Source organism: Heloderma suspectum, chromosome 3, assembly GCF_057233095.1.
Source record: "Heloderma suspectum isolate Gila_16-S chromosome 3, 16-S_ref, whole genome shotgun sequence".
NCBI classification, from domain to species: Eukaryota; Metazoa; Chordata; class Lepidosauria; order Squamata; family Helodermatidae; genus Heloderma; species Heloderma suspectum.
Genome location: NC_139460.1, coordinates 66,784,436 through 66,801,984, shown reverse-complemented (window position 1 = coordinate 66,801,984; position 17,549 = coordinate 66,784,436). Strand labels below are relative to the sequence as shown.

The window sequence follows — 17,549 nt, the reverse complement described above, 5'->3', positions numbered from 1 at the left end:
AAATATTTACATAGACTAAGACGGAGAAAATAAGGGGGAACGCAAATAGCGTCCGCTACGTAAATATTTATGTAGACTAAGGTGGCCAAAAATAAGGAATGCAAAAGGCGGCGGCCGTAGCCGCTGCCATTTGCATAAGCTTTTTTTTTTTTTTAACCCAGATGTGATAGACTACGTAAGTCTTTACGTAGCCTATCATGGCTGAACACAGGGACGCAAACGGTGGCGGCTATGGCCACCGCCATTTGCGTCTCTGCTAGCCAGCAGCTGGATGTCCAGCTGCTAGTGGAGCTGGCCGGTGGCTCCGTGGAATCCCCGTGGAGCAGAGCCGGCCAGCCAGGATTCCAGGGGGAGGGATGGAGCGCCTCACCCCCCCCCAGCGGAACCCAGTGGAGCCAGGTAAGCAGGGTTTCGTACACACCTAGCTGTGAGAGCTAGACTATAAGGAAGGCTGAGCACCGAAGAATTGATGCTTTCGAACTGTGGTGCTGGAGAAGACTCTTACGAGTCTCCTGGACTGCAAGGAGGTCAAATCTAGGGTTGGCAGAGAATTCTGCCACGGATCTCGGTGAGGCTGAATGCCAGTGCATTCGGCCCCCTGAAATCCGTGTCAGAACGAAGCCCCCACCACCCCAACCCATGAAAGGTGCGCAGAATGGAGCCCCCAACCCATGAATGGCGCGCGAAACGGAGCACTTACCTGCTGCCATCCGCGCTAACATGCGAATGGCGGCTGCCCTGCGGCTCTCATTCGCTTCCTGATCATAGCCGTGATAGGCTATGTAAATACTTACGTAGCCTATCACGGCTAATGCAGGGACGCCTTTTACGTCCCTGTGGAGGCCGTAATAGGCTACATAAGTATTTACATAGCCTATCAAGGCAAGCAAAAAAAAAAACACATACGCCATTTGCGTCCAGCCAGGCTGCTGTGATAGGCTACGTAAGTAATTACGAAGCCTATCACGGCAGGCCAAAAAAAACACAACAGCGTATGCAAATGGCGGCGGCTACGGCGGCCGCCATTTGCGTTCCCTATTTTTCACCGTTTTACCCTACGTAAATATTTACCTAGGCTATTACAGCGAAAAAGAAGGGGAACGCAAATAGCATAGCGGGCACTATTTGCGTCCCCCCCATTTTTTTTCGCCGTAATAGCCTACATAAATATTTACGTATTTGCGTATTTGCCATTTGCGTCCCCAGCAGCCCGTCTACGGCCGGAATTCCGGCTGCGGACAGCCCTGGCCGGCTGCTCCACGGAGCCGCCGCAGAGCGGAGCCAGCCGGGCAGGATTCCGGGGGGGAGGACCAGATCACCTCCCCCCCGTCAAGGATTCCGGGGGGAGGGACGGAGTGCCTCCCCCCCACCGCGAATCGCATCCGCGAAAAGCTAAGTGGCTTTCGTACATCCTTAGTCAAATCAGTCAATCCTAAAGGAAATCAACCCTGACTGCTCATTGGAAGGACAGATACTGAAGCTGAAGCTCAAATATTTTGGCCACCTAATGTGAAGAGAAAAGTCACTGGAAAAGACCCTGATGCTGGGAAAGATTGAAGGCAAAAGGGAGGGATGGCGGAGAATTTCTCCCTGAAACTTCAGGGGGCCGAGCGCCAACGTGTTCGGCCCCCCGAACAAGTTTCGGGGAGAAATCCTCCGCACCCCCCCGCCCCCGCACCCCCCCGGGACGGGACTTACCTTCCCTGAATGTCCCTCCCGGCGGCGGGTCTGGCTGGCGGTTCGTCGTGTGTTCGAGCAGGTTGGGAGCGGCAGCCGGTCTTTCGACCGGCTGCCGCCCCCGCCATTGCAATAAAAGAAAAAAAAAATGTCCCCTGATAGGCTACGTGACGATTCACGTAGCCTATCACGGCTAGATTTGCAAAGTCAGCCGTGATAGGCTACGTGAATCGTCACGTAGCCTATCAGGGGGCTTTTTTTTTTACTTCCGCGTTCGCGGCCGGGCGAGGCGAGGCGCCTCCTCCCCAGCCTGAATTTCGGCTGGGCGAGGTGGGAAGCCTCCTCCCCGGCCTGAATTTCGGCCGGGCGAGGCGGGAATCCTCCCCCCTGGCCTGAACTTCGCGGGGGGAGCAGCGAAGCGCTCCCCCCCACCGCGAACAAGCTGCGAGAAAAGGTAAGTGACTTTTGTCCACCCCTAGCAAAAGGAGAAGGGGACGGCAGAGGATGAGATGGCTGGATAGCATCACCGATGCAATGAATATGAACTTGAGCACACTCTGGGAGAGAGCGGAGGACAGGAAGGCCTGGCCATGTGGTCACGAACAGTCGGAAACAACGACTGAACAACAACGAAAAATACATCAAAAGAAATACCATCTAAACAACAACAAACTCAGTCCTTTAATTTCCAGAAAGCATTGATAATTGCATCAGGTCATTTATATTTCTACCTTGAATATATTTACCCCCCAGCTGCTCTCATACTAACATCTGATTCAGAACATTCTTAGTTAAGTTCTACAGATACTATCTGTATTATCTCTATGGATAATAAATTGGTTTGGTCCAAATTTTTATATGAATGTACACAGTTCACACCTCTCAAACCTATATGCAAATCGGAACACATTTCTGCACTGAAATCTGGACATTATTTTTATGCAATTTACCTCAACAAGAAAAAAATTAGGGGTGGACGAAAGTCACTTACCTTTTCTCGCAGCTTGTTCGCGGTGGGGGGGAGCACTTCGCTGCTCCCCCCGTGAAGTTCAGACCGGGGGGGGAGGCTTCCCGCCTCGCCCGGCTGAAATTCAGGCCGGGGGGAGGCTTCCCGCCTCGCCTGGCCGAAATTCAGGGCGGGGAGGAGGCTTGCCGCCTCGCCCGGCCACAAACGCGAAAGTTAAAAACAAAAAACAAAAACGCCCCCTGATAGGCTACGTGACGATTCACGTAGCCTATCACGGCTAGGTCTGCAAAGTCAGCCGTGATAGGCTACGTCAATCGTCACGTAGCCTATCACGGGTGACTTTAAAAAAAAAAAAGCGCGTACGCGAATGGTGGCCCCCATAGGGAGCCGCCATTCGCGTTCCTTATTTAGTTGCTGTAGTCTATGTAAATGTTTACGTAGACTACGGCGAAAATAAGGGCAACGCAAATAGCGTTGCCCTTATTTTCGCCGTAGTCTACATAAACATTTACGTAGACTACAGCGACCAAATAAGGAACGGGAATGGTGGCTCCCTATGGGGGCCGCCATTATCTGTACACACTTTTTTTTCCTTTTTTTTTAAGTCACCCGTGATAGGCTACGTGACGATTCACGTAGCCTATCACGGCTGACTTTGCAAATCTAGCTGTGATAGGCTACGTGAATCGTCACGTAGCCTATCAGGGGACGTTTTTGTTTTTGTTTTCTTTTATTGCAATGGTGGCGGCGGCAGCCGGTCGAAAGACCGGCTGCCGCTCCCGCCCCGCTCAAACACCTGACGAACCGCCAGCCGGACCCGCCGCCGGGACGGACATTCAGGGAAGGTAAGTCCCGTCCCGGGGGGGTGCGGGGGGCGGGGGGGTGCGGAGGATTTCTCCCCGAAACTTGTTCGGGGGGCCGAACACGTTGGCGCTCGGCCCCCCGAAGTTTCGGGGAGAAATTCTCCACCATCCCTAAAAAAAATGGGCAAAACGAATGTAGTAAAGAAATGTGCATACAAAAATGCATATATTTGAGGAATGTATGCACAAAACCGCATTATATTTGGGGAAAATGTTTGCAGAAAGTGCACAAGCTGGTAATTGTGAGCGGAAAGGGGAAAATAAGGAGACAGATACAAGTGATGGGAGTCAAATTGGGCCACATTTATTGATCAATCTGCAAGGGGGAAAGACTAGGATGGGCAACTAATCTGTGCCAGCAACTAGCTAGGCACTGTAATGGGCGAAAACATTCAAAGCCTGTAGAGTGGTGTCATAGCTTGCCACTCTACAGGGCTACCCATTTGGGGGATGGTAGGCCTACCCCTGTCACCCTCTTCCAGGCCACAAAACACTGGGTGGATGAGGTGAGTTGGCCTCAGAGGTAACCCTTACCTCCCCGCCACTGGGCCACAAAACTGAGCAGGAGGCCTCAAGTGTCACCTGTCACCAAAACATTGCCTCTGAATGGTCACCATCCCCGTTCTCATCAGCATTGCCCATCCCTAGCAGGTAACCTAGAGAAATGTCACCAAATAAACCTGTCAGATAAAGCTAAATTCACCTAAAGGACGCACCCACCCCACTTACAGTGTGAAGTAGACAAAAGGACACACAGCCCCAGGCAATCAGACTGTGAGCCAAAAATTCCTACTCAGCTCCCCAGAGGGCAACCAGCCAAACCCCACACTGCATAAGGGAGGGCAGTAGGGAGCCACATATCCAAGAGGCATTGAGGAGGGGCTCGGAGACCTAAAACTGCCTCTCAGACCCCTCCCATGCTCAGTGGCACCATCTGAGACCACCAATGGCAGTTGCCCACATCTCCCTTCTCCCCAGCCATTTGCAACGCCCCTGTCAGGAGTGCCCTAGCTGCCTCTTGCGGTCCCCACCAATAGCCAACTCAGGACACAGACGACGAGGATTCTTTCCGAGACTTTATTCCTTTATTACTTTATGACTCTTTCAGATACTAATCACTAGCGACAAAGCAAGGAAGAGCACTGGGGAAAAATAGCAGAGGTAAGCTCCAGGTAAGGCAGTTGGTCCTGGGTTGAAGGAGAACCATGGGAAGACCCTGAACTTATGGGATAGGGAGAGATCCTCCCTCTTTCCCTTGGGTCCTTGGGACGCGACCATTGTTTGAGCGCCAAACAAGCGGTACGCCTCCTTTCTGGTCCCTCCATCTGTCATCGCTCCCTGCGTCTGTGCCGAGCATCCAGCAAGCCCCCCTCCAGCGCTCTGTCATTGCCAGGGTCACTATCTCTCCCAGGAATGCTTGCAGGAGGAATCTCTGCCAGCTGCTGTGCTTGTGAGAGATGAGCGAGCTCCTCTCCCACGGATTGCTGTTCCTCCTCAGAATCAGAACTGATTCTGTGGGCTCAGTTTCTACCCTGACAGCCCCACCCCCCGGCCAAGCAATAGGGGTGTACAAACTTCACTTACCGTTCTGCTCTGGGGTCTGCTGGGAAGGAGGCAATCCATCCCTCCCCCCGGAATCCTCCCTGGCCAGTTCCACTCCACGGCAAATCTGCAGAGCCGCCGGCCAGGGCCACCCATAGCCGGACTTCTGTCTGCTGCCAGGCTGCGGCCGCAAATGGCATCCGGTACGCCATTTGCATCCCTGCTCTTTGCTGTGATAGGCTACGTAAATATTTACGTAGTCAATCACGGCCAAGGGCAGGGACGCAAATGGCGTCCCCTACACTGGATGCCATTTTGTTCCACAGCTCAGCAGTGGATAGCTGCAGAATGAAGACGACGGAACTGGACCAGCTGCCGCCAGGTAGGGTTCTTCCTGGGGGGATTTTGGGGGGTGGCGGGGAGTCCATTCCGCCATGGACTCTGGGGGGCCGGATTCTTTAGAATCATTGGAGTCCATGGTGGATTTCTCCACCATCCCTACCAGGCAAGCAGGATGTGGGGTAGGGCATAAGTATGTCAAAAATGTGTATATTAGAAAAATGTGCATGAAAATGCAAACAATTTTTCATTTGTACTTTTTTGTTAAATTCGACACTGATGCAGAAACAGGATGAAATGAACATCAGGAAAATGATAGGGATGGGGGAGAATTTCTCCCCGAAACTTCAGGGGGCCGAGTGCCAATGTATTCGGCCCCCCGAAGTAGTTTCGGGGAGAAATTCTCCTCACCCCCCCCCGGGATGGGACGTACCTTTTCCGAATGTCGCTCCCGGTGGCGGGTCGCAGCGGCGGTTCAGCGGGGCTTCGACAAGGGCAGGGGCGGCAGCCAGTCTTTCGACCGGCTGCCGCTGCTGCCATTCCAAGAAAAGAAAGAAAAAAAAACGCCCCCGTGATAGGCTACGTGACGATTAACGTAGCCTATCACGGCTAGATTTGCAAAGTCAGCCGTGATAGGCTACGTCAATCGTCACGTAGCCTATCACGGGTGACTTAAAAAAAAAAAACACGTACGGATAATGGCGGCCCCTATAGGGAGCCACCATTCGCGTTCCTTATTTGGTCGCTGTAGTCTACATAAAGATTACGTAGACTACGGCGAAAATAAGGGCAACGCTATTTGCGTTGCCCTTATTTTCACCGTAGTCTACGTAAAGATTTACATAGACTACAGCGACCAAATGAGGAACGCAAATGGCGGCTCCCTATGGGGGCCGCCATTTGCGTACGCGCTTTTTTTTTTTAAGTCACCCGTGATAGGCTATGTGACGATTAACGTAGCCTATCATGGCTGACTTTGCAGATCTAGCCGTGATAGGCTACGTAAACCGTCACGTAGCCTATCACGGGGGCGTGTTTTTTTTTTAACTTTTTATTTCGTGGCCGGGCGAGGCGAAGCGCCTCCTCCCCGGCCTGAATTTCGGCCGGGCGAGGCGGGAAGCCTCCCCCCCGGCCTGAATTTTGGCCGGGCGAGGAGGGAAGCCTCCCCCCCCGGCCTGAACTTCGAGGGGAGCAGCGAAGCGCATCCCCCCCACCACGAAGCAAGCTGCGAGACCAGGTAAGTGACTTCCGTGCACCCCTAGAAAATGAGTGAAACCAAAATTGACAGATTTGTCCATCCCTAACAGATACTGTGTTATACCAGACAAATATTGTGAAACATAGAACATAGACACCTTTTTTTAATGCTAAAGAATCAGTGGAGTATGCTGAGAAATAAAATGCACAATATATGCTTTTTAAAAAAAGAAGACCTTTTTCCGCTTAAAAGTTTTGATGGTGGCTAATGAATTCAATTGAATTGAAGATCTTGAATATTTTTATCTGTCAGTGGATTGTTACTGGTGATTTATTGCTTTAGAGGGTGATCTACCTTTAGCTTTCTGCTGGATGGAAAAGTGGAACATAATATGAGAAGTAAATAAATAACACTCCAATATCACAGTCTCTCTGTGCTTTCTCTTATGAAATCAACATGTATTTGCCATCAATAACTATCTAGGGGTTGGATCCAGATTTAGGCATGTGCAACTAGGCTGGCAGAAGTGGACTAGTCTGTCCCTCCTCCACAGAACAACCCCTCCAGTCCCCTGAAAATGTCACACAGAGGGTCAGGGGAACCATGGTGATTGGGGTATGGTGTGTGGAGGGGTAGCAGAGGCATTTTCCATGAGTGGAGTCCTCCTGTCAATGGAAGGCAGATCCTGGATCCAACCCCAGGTTTTGTATCTCACCAGACTCTTCTTGAAGTTTAACTTTTAGCTCTCCTCCCACCCCCTGTCCTTGTGAAATATGTGCGAAATACCATATGTCACTACACATATAATAAGTATATTTGCATTCAAAATATAGAAATAGAAAGTTCACTACTTTTATAAAGAGTATTATTGGATTTCTGGCGCCTGCTTTTTTCAGTTTTACATATCCAACTTTGAAGTGGACAATTCACGTTTAGGAGTCTGAAAAGCCTCTAAGACTATTAAGTCAATTTAGATAACAAGCAACCCAAACAACAATTGCTAAGAGCACTATCCAAACTCACGCCACATTTGAACTGAATTACAAGGGTATACTAGGCCTCTGAATACATGAGGAATGCATCATGAACTGAACAGTACTCTAGGGGCTGTTGGTGAGGCAGTTTCCTAGGTGAAACTGCCGGCAACTGCTGCATAGCATAGAGAGAGGAGGGGAACGTTTGGCTCATGGAAGAGGTGGGGTCACAGCCAGCACCATACAAATGCAAGATTACTTGAGTGGATACTTACTTCAGTGCAGGCTACCGACACCAGCAGGGGTAACTATCCACTGAACAACCATGCACTTTGATGGTGCTGACTGCAGAACACCCTGTCTCCACCGCTGACCCTGAACACCAAAAGGTCAGGGCAAGAATTCCTGACACCTCTCTGTTGCTATGCAGGCGGCTGTTGGTGGCTTCTCCTAGAGAGCCTCCTCACTGGCCATTGCTGCACTATTATGTGCAAAAGCCTACACGAAAGAAGTGTGGAGTTTACTATACCTACTCGAAAGAAGTGTGGAGTTTACTACAATCACATGAACCTCCTCCACCCACAGTTATTTTTAATAGTTCTAATCTCCCACTGAACTTGTCACATGCTGTTGAGGCAACCTGTAGGGAAATAATTGTATAGAAAAGGAAATATTCTAATAGTTTTTCCTGAATTATTTGTCTTTATGACAAGGATGGGTAAGCATTATAATATGCTGCTTAAACAGCAAAGGGTCTTTCGTATACTTGAATCTCTGCAACATGTTTTGATGGGATTTTTTTGTATTTTTTTCCAACTGGAAATAACATAAAACAACAAATACCCCCTATACAAGCCTCTGAGAGGCTAAAGTTATTAATATAACCCTATAACTTTTAATGTAATACTTTCTTTTTATTTACACCCTCTGCAGGCAGCCAAGGGCAATTTCCACTCACACAGAATGTTACAGTTATCGAGGGTGAAACAGCAACTTTGACCTGTAGGGTTGATCAAAATGATAACACTTCCCTCCAGTGGTCAAATCCAGCTCAACAGACTCTGTACTTCGATGACAAGAAAGGTGAATATCATTTTCCTCCTTCAATTTCTCCATTATTTAAGTAATAACTAATATCTTGACTGTGGGTTTTTTAAATTCCACACTGCTTGCATTTAATATGTTCTGAATTTGTTTGTTTTTTAGTTTCTAGTCTTAAGCTTTAATTCTGTAGTTTGAACATTTTGGTTAACAGTATATTAGTTGCATCTTCTCTTTTGAAGCCAACATACTGTATATTGCTTTCTTTTTCTCATAATCTCTCATTTTTTGCTTCTTTCTCTGTACTTAGCAAGGATTTTATTTCCATATATGTAAATGAATTTCTTTTAAGCATTTCTTTCACTAAAGATATGGTTGTGAGTTGTGATCAGTGTGAGTAGGTCAGGAGTGCTGGCATGTTTCAGACTAAGGTGTGGGTGACCATGATCATGTAGGGCCAAAGCTAAATAAGGAAGAAGAGTTGTGAGGGAATCCAGAGATTGCTCACATCTGAGTCATAGTCATATCCAGGAATCCTCCCAAGGGAGTGAAAGTGGGGCATGCAGGGAAGTGAAATGCAGACAAGAGACCTTAAAACTGATGTTGAAGGCTGCTCAAGAATGTTGGACTGGGAATGGTGTATCACACAGAAATTGGGGCTGCAATTAAAGACTGGAATAGGTTAGTGGATTAGTGTTTTATGTATTTATTTAATAGATTTATATACCACCTACCATATTTAAAACGTAGATGTTTCTTTTTATTTGCCATTTGACTTATTTTTCTCTACTGGTTATGGAGCATTCTGGGCCTCAAATTGCTGGATTAGAGACAGGAAAGCTGGTTTTCTACCACTATCTAGTTTTTCTATTCTTGTTTTTTTTTAATTTATGTTTAAAAACTGTTTTGCAGCAGGCGCCTGTGTGTGTACATTATTCCGGCTGACATGGGATACTTGAAATGTCCACCATATCTGGTACTGGGGGTAGTTGTTTATCTACTGATCTGAGGCAGTTCTCAGACTGACTACCAAAACTAATGGTGTACCAAATCCCACCCACCAATGTCATGAAACTCATCTAGGCACCCTGCAAAAGAGGTGGTTGTCATATGGTGGGATAGTGGTGGGGGTGAGGAATCAGGGAAAATTTCCATGGGTGAGTGGGTGGGGGGGTTACTTAATAATTTGTAACAAGATGGCCAAGGAATGTTCTTCCTTGTAACTTTAACAAAAGTCTTCTCATGAGCATTAGAGGAAGGGAGGGTAACAGCGGAGAGACACATGAGGATGAAGATACTTTCTTTTTTAGATTACAAGGAAGACTGCTCCTTGGCCATCTCATAACATACATCAATTATGGTAAACACCAACCCCCTCCCCCCAAATTTCTCTGAAATTCTCCCCTCCCCAATTTTTCAGGGACAATTTCTTTTTGTTCCTGCAAATGGCTGAAAAAGCATTGACCATAATTTTCAGAACAAAACTAACCACACCAATAACTTGACTACAATCACATTATGTCCCCAGCATGTTATATTCGTATATAAAATATTGATGAATTCAAAATAAAAGTCTTCTATCTCAATAGACTGTTTAAAAAAAAATCATCTGATGAGTGTATATTGCTTAGACCAGGGGTCCCCAACCTTTTTTGGCCAAGTGGGCACATTTGGAATTTTGACAGAATGTTGTTGGTGCTCTTACAAAATGGCTACCGTTGGGGCTTGCCCAGTCTCATAATGGCTGCTACGGTGAGCATGCCCAGTCATAAACACCCATTTCCCAGCAGGCACAGTGGTGAGGCTAGAAAAAAAGTACAAAGCAGAGGTGGGGGTCTGAACTTCAAAACACAAAGAACACACTTTCGAAAATACCATTTTCTGTGTCACTGAAGACAAATTGATGAGGCTCAGAAACAAGTAACTGGGCCAAGAAACTGAGTGGGGATCTGAGCCCCAAATGCCAAATCACATATTTGTCCCCACAAAGCACAACAAAATACACGTGTTACAAAAGACAAACTCAGAAGGTGATGCTCAGAGAAACACATATGCAAAACACACACACCACACAACCCCCCCAGGCTAAACACGGAGGGCGACACACACAGCACAGGCAAAACACCCCCACTCGCTGCTACACCCTCTGGCCACCAGAACACTCCCTAGCACCCCCAGCATACCTTTTTCTTTTTCTCTAGGTGGCTAGGCATGCTTCAAAAGAAGGGCTGGAATACAGCCACCTGCCATTTTTATTTTCTAAAATAAAGATGTTGGGGAGGGCTGTAGCTCGATGGTAGGGCTTCTGCTTTGTATGTAGAAGGTCCCAGGTTCAATCTCCGGTTCCTCCAGATAGGGCTAGGAAACAATCCAGCCCCAAACCCTAGAGAGCTGCTGCCAGTCAGTGTTGACAATAATACTGGGCTAGATGGACCAATGGTCTTACTCAGTATAAGGCAGCTTCCTATGTTCCTGTTGTCCTAGGAAATAAAGCTGGTGCTGGAGACTGGAGCTTCACTTCTCAGCATGCCAGCTGTTGTTTTTAAATTATTTTTTAAAATCTTTTTTAAAAAAATCAGAAGGAGCGAGGAGCCTTGCAGGCACCAAATGAGGTGTCTGCAGGTAAAGTGGTGCCCACAGGTAGGGATGTCGGAGTCTTTGGATTTCTATGAATCCAACCTGCAGAGTCCGTAGTGGACTGACATTTTCCAAGTCGTGCAGATTCCAGAATTATATGCAAATGTTGTTGTTTGAAAATACAGAAGTTGCTAGAAAATGCACTAATATGTACGCCATAAAAAAAAAAAAATAACCAACAACCTTTTATAAATCCCCGATCTCTCTTCAGCCTCTGCTGTGTAGCACTCTTTTTTGTCTGTACACTCTGCTCATCGACTGTACACTGACCTAAGAAAAAAACGTAAAATATTACTCACCAGCAAAAGTTACATAAATTGCAGGTGACTTTTTTGCATTCTTTCCTGAAAAGGAAAAGAAATCCATCAAAGAGTGGACGACAGAATGAAAGGCAAGCCAGGTGGAATGGATTAAACAAAATCCTGTATCCCTACCCACCAGCACTGTGCTGAGGACCCCAGGCCTAGACTATAATGGGGTGGGACCTCACTGCATTCTTTTGCTGAGAAGTGACAGCCTTGTTCTACACTAATATTATTAATCATATACTGGAATCATATGACTCGTTATGATGTGTGTGTGTGTGTGTTTTCACAAGGAAATATGATTTCTTTTTTCAGAAATGTATAGTACATGAGATCTTATACCATAATATATATTTGCTAGTCTTAAAATGTTGTAATATAAAAGAGTTCTACAGCTACTCTCCCCACAGTCTTTTTTTAATTTAAAATTGAGAAAGATTATGGTGCAGGATGAAACCACAGGAAGGTAATTAAAGAATTATTTTACCAGCCCAGTCCTATTCTGGTCTGCTCAGAAGTAAGCTCCAAGTAAGCGCCATTGAATTCAATAAGACTTACTCCCATTTAAGTGTGCATTGGATTGGAGAAAGATAGCATTGTTTTTGCACAATACCCTATCAAGATAGAATGTAAAGCTGGCAAGCAAGGACAATATCTTGGGGAAGATATGTTCCTTCCCCTTTCTTCATCCTCCATTTAGTTTAGAGAATTTCATTGTCCCAGTGGAGCATTATAAGAAAAGCACTGACTGGTGGACATCTAGTGCTCTTGATTGCAAAGGGATAGGATGATGCATATTTACAAATGAGACATACTTATCCTCAAAATGTAGAACTCAAGTCAAAGACCATTCTGTTCACCCTTACTTATCAACAAAAGTTGCATATTTTGAGGGCTTAGGGCCGTGTGGACTCAACTTTGTGTTGCCTACCTTCACATCCATTTCACCAACTTAACTAATATGAGTGTATTACCTAACTGTTATTGCACATGACAATTACCATTAATGTATAAGCAAGTGGGGCCTGCAACAGAATGTTGCAGCATGGAGTATTCTTGCTCAGGGTTCCAGCCGGGGAGTGCTCCATTCCATCCTCCCAGTTCTCCACCTCCCCTCCCCCAATAGGCACTCAGCATTCTTTGTATGGTCAGTCCTCACTCAGCTGTTTTGGGGGGATAGTTGCCCCTTTATGGGACCCCTCTGGAAGCCTTGGGATTTCCCCTGGCATGCTGATACCTCCCTCTTCTCAGTGCTCCCATTTTGGCTACAATCCTGCTAGCACTCTTCAGCTGTTTTCTGTTATTAAAGGTTGTGATGATGAGTACAACTTCAAGTCTGTAGGCTCAGGTTTGAAGATTAAACAAGACATGCCTTTGAGCATGTTTTTGAATCATGTGCTTATGACTGGCCACACCTCTTTGTTTAGAAAAAGCAGCTGCAGGAACTGTCAATCTGGATTGGTACTTCATTGGAGGGAGATGGGAAATGGAATTTCAATTTTGCCTGTACTGTTTTCCAATGAAAATCAACCCCCTCCCCACAAGCTGCTATTTGCCCCCAAATAAATGTTTACCAACCAAAATTACATTGTTTTTAGAAGATTAGGAATGGCCTGGCATGCAGAAGAAGAAGGCAAAACTACCTTCTTACCAAGGGACAAAAGCACACTCAGATTTTTTAAAAAGTATCCTTAAGCCCTTGAAGAAGATGGCAATTTAGAACACAGTTATAAAGGAGGAATGGCCCTTGGAAAAGGAAAATACTGATACCGTCATCCAAACAACACTGATGGCATTTCTCTCACACATGAGCCCTATTCATATGTGCCTTCTACATGCAGGGTTGATGCATACTGGATGGAGCAGGGCTACATCTTGGGACCTCAGCCCCTGTTGTCTCCAAAGAGATAACTATGTGTGAGTAGTTGCTTACATATAGCAAACCTTTGCAGATATCCACGATCAATGTGCCAGGGGTGGAGCTAGTTGCACATGCAACATCAGGTTATTTTCACTATTGCTGCTCCACATTCTCCATGCATACTTTTTGCACATGTTTAACATGTGAACAGGGCTATGATGTCCAGGTCAAGCCAACCCATTGCATGCATTGTGTGATCAATGCAAAATATTATGCCTGAAGCCCCAACTTCTTTGAGTGTAAAGAAAGCAAGCCTACTTGTATAGAATTGTTAGGCATATTCGCATGTATGTTAATATCTGTAAATATAAATAATATCTTAGTGGAATAAAATTAGAAGGACTCTGCAGGCACGGCTAAACAGGAAAACCAAAAGTACAGTGCCTGAGAGCTGGCTCAGGCAGTTCCTGGTATGGCAAGCCAGGAGGGCCAATACACTACACTTTGGGCAGTATTGAATTCGGCACTAGTACTAAATGTCATTGCACTAGCGTAAAGAACCTATAGTGCAACGGCAATAATGTTTGCGGGCATGATGCGTTTCCTTGGAAAATTGTGTTATTTATGTTAGTGGTAGTGCCAAAATGGATACTATCCTTTATGTTTTACTGATTTGTTGTTGTTCAGTTGTTCAGTCGTGTCCGACTCTTCGTGACCCCATGGACCACAGCACGCCAGGCCTTCCTGTCCTGCGCTCTCTCCCGGAGCGTGCTCAAGTCCATATTCATTGCATCAGTGGTTTTACTAATAGGTTTTTATATATTTCATCTAATTGTCAGAATAACTAACAGCAATAGAATTATGAGCAGCTTGGTGCATCTTGTATATAATTAATATTTACAAGCAATTTCTCTTATATTGGGAAATACAGAAGGTCAATGAATGTGAACTTTAAGGAGCTGTAATCTTTATTGAATTTGAAGATATCTCCTTAGGCTTAGAAGTATGTGATGATTAAACGTTTGTTGTTATTCCAAATACATTTGGACGGTATTCCAAATGACCATCCAATTGCCAGTAGAACTGATCCTTAAGGTGGCTCCCTCTTGTGTGATCTTGATGAGAGAGTTCATTGGGCCATTACACTCTCTTAGCATGCTTAAAATGTTTATTGGACTAGGAAAGAGTCCAGGATGCCTGATAACAGTAGCAAATGTAATAGTGGGAGAGAGAGAGTTTAACAGCCATAAACCCCTCTCATCATCTGCTCATAGAATAGTTGTCCTTAAAAAGCTGTAGACAAAGAGGTGGCAGGCACTCAGAGCCAGCTCGGCTTGGCTTTATTTCTTCCCATAACAGTCCAGAATATGTGACAATATTCCAGAAATATAACAACCACTAATGAATCTTTTGTTAAAAGGAGTAGGATTGCCAAGGGATTTATTGCCAAATATTTTAAACTTATTAAATTTTAGATAGTTTTAATTTGAAATGATTAAACTGAAGAATAAAGCGATAAAATAAACTTGGGGAAGAGAAAATTGGAAAACGATATATCGTGATTATCTGTGAACAGGCTGATGGTGATTACTGCAACTATACTAGCACCGATCTGTTTCACTTGAAAAGAGTTTGGAGGGTCTGTCTAGAGATGATGACCAGTTATTAAACTAAAGTGTTGCTTTTCTTAATTTATGGACACCAGCAGAAATGGTGACAATGAGTAGAAGAGGCTTAAATTCATGAGCTTCAATATCATGGCATGAAATTGAAACACCCTAATCACATTGCTCATTTAGCTACATGCCATGCAGCACAGTTTTTAAAGAGTGCAAAATAAAGTAAAGCCAGCAAAAACTGAAGATGAAGACTACCACTCAGCATTTTATAGTGCCTTGAAAGTTATGTTGAGATAGGAGAGTTGGTTGGCCCAGTGGTTAACAAATTAATTTGGAAAAGGAAAGGACCACCTTCAAATACATTTTCATCTTTCCCTCTCCCCAAACTCCTCCTTATTTTTGTTTGTTTCATAGTAACAGCATTAATTTTTTTTCTAGTTTCCCAGACCAATACTATAGGAATGATTGGATTAAAAATTGACATGTTGGAATCTCCTTATGTGAAATAAGCTAATAACCATAGATAGTTTAACAAAACATATTATTTACGTTTGCTTACTGTTTTTAAAATGTCCTTTTAAAAAGGTTTTGAAATTCATTAGCAGATCTCTTGTATAGAGAATAAAGTTTATTATGTTGATTAGTAATTCAACTGCTGACCCCAAATTGTATCAGCTTCAATATATAGATAAATACATCAACAAGAAAATGATTATAACTTGGAAAAGCATATTCAGAAAGTGTAGCTTGGGAAAGAATATTAATCTAAGCAAACATATTCAAATTGTATAAATTGATGAATTAAAATATGCATTTGGATTGCAATAAATTAATAGAATTACTCCCAGTTATATTCTTTCATAAAGTCCCAAGTGAGAAATGAACATTTTGCAAAGAAAATGGTGAAGTGTGGGAGGTTGCGTTATTTGTGTTGAAGTGTGGGCGGTTTAACAAATTAAGTCTTCTACCTTTGCAGCTAGCTAAATTGGGAATGAAGTTGATGCATTGGAATGCAATGAGGTGAAGCCAAGATTTAGGTGAATGTGCTAACATTTGTCCTTTGTCTACCTTCATAATATGCACATTAGTGACTGTACCTTCAAAAAGTCTTTTAAAGGAATAAAATGCAATATGCATTTTTCTTTCTCACCCACCTCTCCCATATGCCATCTTTTACATCTATATGTTAGCTTATTTTGATTTTTCTTAGATGCTATACATTAATTTGCTGCTCACTTCTATTGGTAATGTTTTGGATATTGCTTTCAGAAGGATTTTTCCTTTTTTACAGCACTAGCTGCTGAAGTAGTTGGCTACTGACTGCCTTCTTTCTTGTGAACTCTAGTAAACCTCATCTGGGTCCTCTGTGTGTAGTGGGTGAGGTGGGGATATCTGGGAAGTAATGAGATGCTATAGAATTAAAAAGCAATATATCCTGTCAGAAAGAAAGCTAAATGAGTCTATAAAATAAGTAAAAGAAATAAAAAGCATAGGAAGAGAAAAATATATTTTCAAACTTTTTTTTTTTTTTAAGGAAAAGTAAAAAATGTTAACACATTGGTAAGGAAGAACATCATAATATCCAACAGCGCTAAGAACTCATGTGGCACACTGTATTCGGTTCTGAACGTCACAATTCAAGAATCATAGAATAGTCATAGAACAGTAAGGTTGGAAGGGGCCTACAAGGCTACAAGAAGCTTTTTGACAAACTGGAAAAGATCTTTTCAGAAGACAGCTATGAAGAGTATAGGGTCTAGAAAGGAACTGATATGAACAGAGTTGGGAAAAGAATCCCAGACCCTTCTGTGGACAGCTGTATCCTTACCAAATCCAATGCCAGTGCCTACAATTTTGAAACATTCACCCCTGTGGATTGGCGCCTAGAAATGTAATGCAGCCCCTAAGAATCTGAAGTAATGAATAAACCAGATTAGTGTGTGTCATACAAAACAACATAAAGGAATGGCCAAAGGTCAGTGACAGAGTATATGCAAAAAGTTCCAGATTCAATCCCTGGCATCTCCATATAGAGCTGGCGAAGACCTCTGTCAGTGAATTAGACAATACTCAGCTAGGTCAAAGGTGGGCAACTTCCAAGGGTCTGGGGGCTAGAGCCCTGCCCCCACCCCCGCCAAAATTGCTGTGCCACCAAAGTGAACTAAGAAGCTCCCGGGGTTTGCTGTTTTGCATTAAAACAAGGTATGTACTCCCTGTGCTCGCTTTTTTAAATGGAATATGCAGCCACTCGCTGCTGCCACACGACTAAAATTCAGTTGGAGTTTGGTGGTGCCGGGGGAATTTCAGTGTGGCCCGCAAAAAGGGATGGGAGCAACATGCATGCTGCATGCTGCGTGACCCTGAGCTAGATAGACCAGCAGTTTGGCTCAGGATAAGATGGCTGCCTGTGTTTCTAATTTGGGGCAATTAGCCTTACAGTACCTCAGAGGACCCCCAAAGTACCTTCAGTTTACATTACAAAGCACACCAAAGCTCTATATGGAGATGCCCAGATGTGGATTGGGA

General features: G+C 44.8%; 1 protein-coding gene across 1 annotated transcript in view; it reads left to right on the top strand.

Moving 5' to 3' along the window:
- CADM2 (cell adhesion molecule 2) overlaps window positions 1-17,549 on the top strand; it is a 721,403-nt gene that overhangs the window by 439,824 nt on the left and 264,030 nt on the right. The window contains exon 2 of the mRNA XM_084843493.1: window positions 8,494-8,643. Coding sequence (XP_084699619.1) covers window positions 8,494-8,643 — 150 coding nt within the window. The remainder of the gene's footprint in view (window positions 1-8,493; window positions 8,644-17,549) is intronic.